At 56.2% G+C, this 4,536-nt stretch overlaps 1 protein-coding gene across 1 annotated transcript; it reads left to right on the top strand.

Moving 5' to 3' along the window:
- The first annotated feature begins 6 nt into the window (after window positions 1–6).
- On the top strand, window positions 7–826 carry LOC103897657 (hemoglobin subunit alpha). Its single transcript, XM_009277760.1, has 3 exons — window positions 7–141; window positions 293–497; window positions 600–826. The coding sequence occupies exons 1-3, from the start codon at window positions 47–49 to the stop codon at window positions 726–728; spliced, it is 429 nt and encodes a 142-aa protein (XP_009276035.1). The 5' UTR covers window positions 7–46; the 3' UTR covers window positions 729–826.
- Window positions 827–4,536: the final 3,710 nt, after the last annotated feature.

The raw sequence follows: 4,536 nt of genomic DNA, 5'->3' as shown, positions 1-4,536 counted from the left end.
CGGCGGGGGCACCCGTGCTGGGGGCTGCCAACGCGGAGGTGACACCATGGTGCTGTCCGCCAACGACAAGTCCAACGTGAAGAGCATCTTCTCCAAAATCAGCAGCCACGCTGAGGAGTATGGCGCCGAGACCCTGGAGAGGTACGTGTCCATCCCCGTCGTCATCCCCTCTCCTGTCTGTCCCTGACTCCCTCCCATCTGTCCCCATCCTCTCCCCATCCACAACTGTCCCTGTCCTGCGTGACTCTGTCTCATCTGTGCCCATCCGTCCCTGACCCCCTCTGTCCCCCAGGATGTTCACCACCTACCCCCAGACCAAGACCTACTTCCCCCACTTCGACCTGCACCACGGCTCAGCTCAGGTCAAGGCGCACGGCAAGAAGGTCGCGGCTGCACTGATCGAGGCTGCCAACCACATTGATGACATCGCGGGTGCCCTCTCCAAGCTCAGCGACCTCCATGCCCAAAAGCTCCGTGTGGACCCTGTCAACTTCAAAGTGAGTGTCTGGGAAGGGGTGACCAGCCCGGCTCCTCTCTTGCACCCCCCTGACCATCCCCTCGCCTCACCCCCTTGCTCACCATGTCCTTTTGCCTTTCAGCTGCTGGGCCAATGCTTCATGGTGGTGGTGGCCATCCACCACCCCTCTGCCCTGACCCCGGAGATCCACGCTTCCCTGGACAAGTTCCTGTGCGCTGTGGGCAATGTGCTGACTTCCAAGTACCGTTAAGACGGCACCATGGCTAGAGCTGGACCCAACCCACTGCCAGCCCTCCGACAGCAAGCAGCCAAATGATCTGAAATAAAATCTGTTGCATTTGTGCTCCAGCCCTAGCGTCCTGCTCTGGTTGCTGCCTGCGGGGGGGGGAGCGGGAGGGATCTGCTCTGGGGGTCCAAACTGGGGGTCACCCCTGCCAGGTGGGCACATGGAGGAAATGGGCTCTGGTTTTGCTGTCTCTGAGAGAGGCAGCGTTTGGGTGGTGGTGCCTGGCAGGCAGACACTGCTCTGCCAGCCGTGGGGGTCTGGGAGCAAGTAGAGCATTTCCAGGCACTGGTGGAGGAGAAAGACTAAGCGAGAGTGGCCAGAGTCTAGCCCTTGGAAGCTTCCTGCAGCCCCAGCCTGTCCCAGCCTTCTCACCAGAGTACCACGCTGGGATCCTCTCTTGTCCCATGCACCCCGTGTATCCCTTGCCCCCGTTCAGGCCAAATTGTTGGAGATCATCTTGTCCTGGAAGTGCTTGCAGGAGATGGTGGGGAATGGGGGCTCCCGGCGCCTATGATCCTCTGCGTGGTGGTACAGCAAGGACGCCCTGAGGACCTCCAAGTGCAAGGGCATCTTTCTGTGCATCCCCAGCACGCAGGGCTGTGCAACATCGTAGGACTTTTTCTCTTTCCGCCTAATGCTGCATTGCTGGGGTGTCACTTTGGAGGGGTCCTGGGGGGCCGGCAGGCTGGGGGAGACAGAGGGCATGGGGGACTGCAAGGGGAGCAGACGGGGCAAAGCCCCAGATCCTGCTCCCTGGGCCCTGAACCGCAGTGGGGTAGGGGGTGTCAGGGCAGGAAAACAAGTACAGGCAGCAAAGTGGCGCTGGGTGCCGCAGTGCTGGTGTCTGTGCAGCCCCCGGTCCTTATCGCAGCCCTCAGCGGGGCAGCCGCAGTTGGGGGGGGCTGCAGGCAACTGATAAAGGAGAGCATGGGCTCTCTTCCAGCTGTGGGTGTGGTGGGAGACGGGGCAGCAGATAGCCGTGGGGGGCTACAACCTGCCAGGTGCTGAGTAAGGCTGCCCCATCCTTGCCAGGGCTGGGAGGTGCTCGGTGCTGGGGTGAAGGTTCGAGAAAGCCCCAGGGCGGCTGGCACAGCAGAGCCAGAGCATGGAGCCCCTGAGGTTACCATGGGCCCCTTTGCTTTCTGGCATTTGCAAGGATGGACGCTTGCCCCAGCCCCACGGCCTCCAGCCACTATCAGTGAACATACCAGAGGCAGGAGAGACCCCAAATGAGAGAGGGACGCCCTCCAGCCCCCAGGGTTTCTCCTGCAAAGCACTCCGGGCATCGTGACCCCATATGCCCACCACACCCGGGCATGGTGAGGAGGGGAAGACAAAGCTGGTCAAGGCATCACTGACCAACCTGATCTACCTTTGCATGGAGCAGTGTGTTGGAGCAGGTTGCGCCCTTCCAGCCAACATCACCCAGACATAGCTGTGAGCACAACTCTGCTCCACAGAGCTTCTGCTCCCTGAGGAGCTCAGGGGGAGCAGGGGCATGGTGGGGGGTGGCAGTCAGGGCACACAGGTATGCAAGGTGGTGTGGACTAGTGTGTAAAGCACCGGGAAGAGCCAGCATCCAGCACAGACTTGGGATGCTCCAAACCCGGCCACAGAGGACCCTCGCAGGGTCCTTATGCACATGGTGTATGCATAAGAGGCAAGGTGTAAGAGCAACACAGGGCATGGTATGTGCGTGGAGGGGAAGGGGTTGGCAGTCGTCCCCACTGCCTCTGCCAGGCTTTCACTTCCAACCACCCCCATGCTGTGTTGTGTCCTTAGGCAGGACACGCTGTGTGGCAGTGGGCGGTGTCCTGGCTCTGCAGCGCTTTCCCAGGGCTCTGCCTGGCCAAAGAACCGCTGAGCTCTGAAGAGCCGGGATGAGTTTCGTTCTAGCCATTTGTCCCTGCTGCCACAAGATGGGGACCTCAAGCTGTGGTGCTTTATCGGGGCCAGGCAGAGGGTGCAGAGGGCCAAGCCTTGGTCCTGCCTGCAGGGCTGAGCTGGAGTCTCCAGGCAGGGAAAAGCAAGGTTGCCAGGATGGGCTTCCAGCCAGCCCCAGGTCCCAAGCACACTGGGGACACTGGTGCCAGCTCGGAGGGGTGCAGGAGCCCTCCCCAGCAGCCCATTTCCAGTGCTGGGTGCCCCAGCAGCCAGATACCCCATGCCTCCCAGCTCATAGCACAGGGGCTATGAGCCCTGGGCTCCCTTCACTGGGCATCCCTTGGTGGCCATGGCTTCATGTGCCCCAGGACACAGCCTGCCCCATGGGCCAGACACGCTGGCAGCAGCTTTCTACAGCTTGGCTCTCCCTGAGCTAGCGTTCCTGCCCAGCTGCCTCGGGACCTGCAGGCAGCGCAGCAGCAATGGTCTGGAGCGGGGCAGGTCAAATATTTCCCCCACTGCCTGCCCAGGTTGGTTTTGCAGCTCGTATTGCTGCAAATGAGGTGGAGGCAATCTCTGCATTGCCACAGCAGTGTCAGCCTGAAATGGCACCAGGCGATGTGGAGGAGGTGGACTTGGGGGGGCAAAGCCCCCTGACCCAGGCCATGGCAGAGCTCAGGAGGCAGAGTCACAGTAGGCAGCTTCAGGGGAAGAAGGAAGATGAACATCTTCAAGTGAGACAAAAGCCTGTTCTGATGTCTCCACTATCTGGAGGCCTTTCTCAACATTCATCAACATTTATTCTTGATGGACAAAGCATCTATGGTTCAAAGATACCCACAGAACAACACAGTATTTTGTTATATGATAGTCACCAAGGCAAGTGGCATCTCAGAGCTCATTTTTATTGAAAGAGGCACTAAAATGACATCAGGAAACAAGCTTGATAGTTATGACTTACCTGATCACAACACTGTCACCAGTCTCTTGAGGGATTGCCAACAGCGTTGTCCAGGTACCTCGGATACTACTCTTATTAGCGTCTGATAAAAAGCCATGGCCCTAGAGAGTGCATCCTGGAAAGGGACACGGCAGTACATACTTCTGGAGGAGGTCAAGCATCCTGGGGCAGTTTACCAGGAATTTCCCATTCAAAATTTAGCAGAGAAGCAGTGGGAAGATACAGAATTGGTTTATTACTGGAAGCTGATCTTAGGACACCAGTTGAGAGATCCTCTTGCTGGAGAGATGAGGGAAAACACTGTTTTACAAACTGTTCTTCTGTTTATGCATCCCATATTGGCATTCAATATGCCAATAGCATAACTCATGATTGGTGCAGCCTATATGTCTTTTGCTGAAAAACTGCTGCGTAAGCAGTTCGCTTGCCTTGTGGTTGTGTTGAAGATTATCTTAAGTTTTACTGAATCTTTCTATGTTTGGTTGTGAAATAATCAACTATAAGAACATCTTGATTTCAAGAAGTTAGCCTCTATGTTAGCGTTATGTATGGGTTGCCGTGTTACTTGTTTTCTGAGGCTGTGTTGCTTGAAGTCGCTATTCTCTGGACCCTCTAGACCATAACCAAAGCCCCGAGGTTCTATCGTATATAGGATGAGTTATTTGACAACCTGGCAAGGCAGATATTTAGCTGGCCAGCTTGGCAACAAAACTTACTTTTAAGGTGTCCTGAAGTGAACTGCCTTCATTATAACACTAAAAAACACACCCACAGGTCAAGAAGACCCTCGCCCAGGTGAAGATCCTTCTCCTGCGCAAGCGTAGTAACAGAAGAGAATGACGCAACCGATATTATAATTATATGTAAATCACTAACCAATCATTGTAACTGGGAGTGTACTACCTTATAATTTCTGTGTATAAATGT

Source organism: Aptenodytes forsteri, unplaced genomic scaffold (genome assembly GCF_000699145.1).
Source record: "Aptenodytes forsteri isolate BGI_AS27 unplaced genomic scaffold, ASM69914v1 Scaffold26, whole genome shotgun sequence".
NCBI lineage: Eukaryota > Metazoa > Chordata > Aves > Sphenisciformes > Spheniscidae > Aptenodytes > Aptenodytes forsteri.
This window is presented reverse-complemented; position numbering and strand designations above follow the sequence as displayed.

What these genes read in the sequence shown, in the direction of transcription:
- LOC103897657 (XM_009277760.1), top strand. Translation starts at nt 47, where the DNA reads ATGGTGCTGTCCGCCAACGACAAGTCCAACGTGAAGAGCATCTTCTCC. An exon ending in GGCGCCGAGACCCTGGAGAG is followed by an intron (nt 142 to 292) that starts GTACGTGTCCAT and finishes TCTGTCCCCCAG; the next exon opens with GATGTTCACCACCTACCCCC. An exon ending in TGGACCCTGTCAACTTCAAA is followed by an intron (nt 498 to 599) that starts GTGAGTGTCTGG and finishes TTTGCCTTTCAG; the next exon opens with CTGCTGGGCCAATGCTTCAT.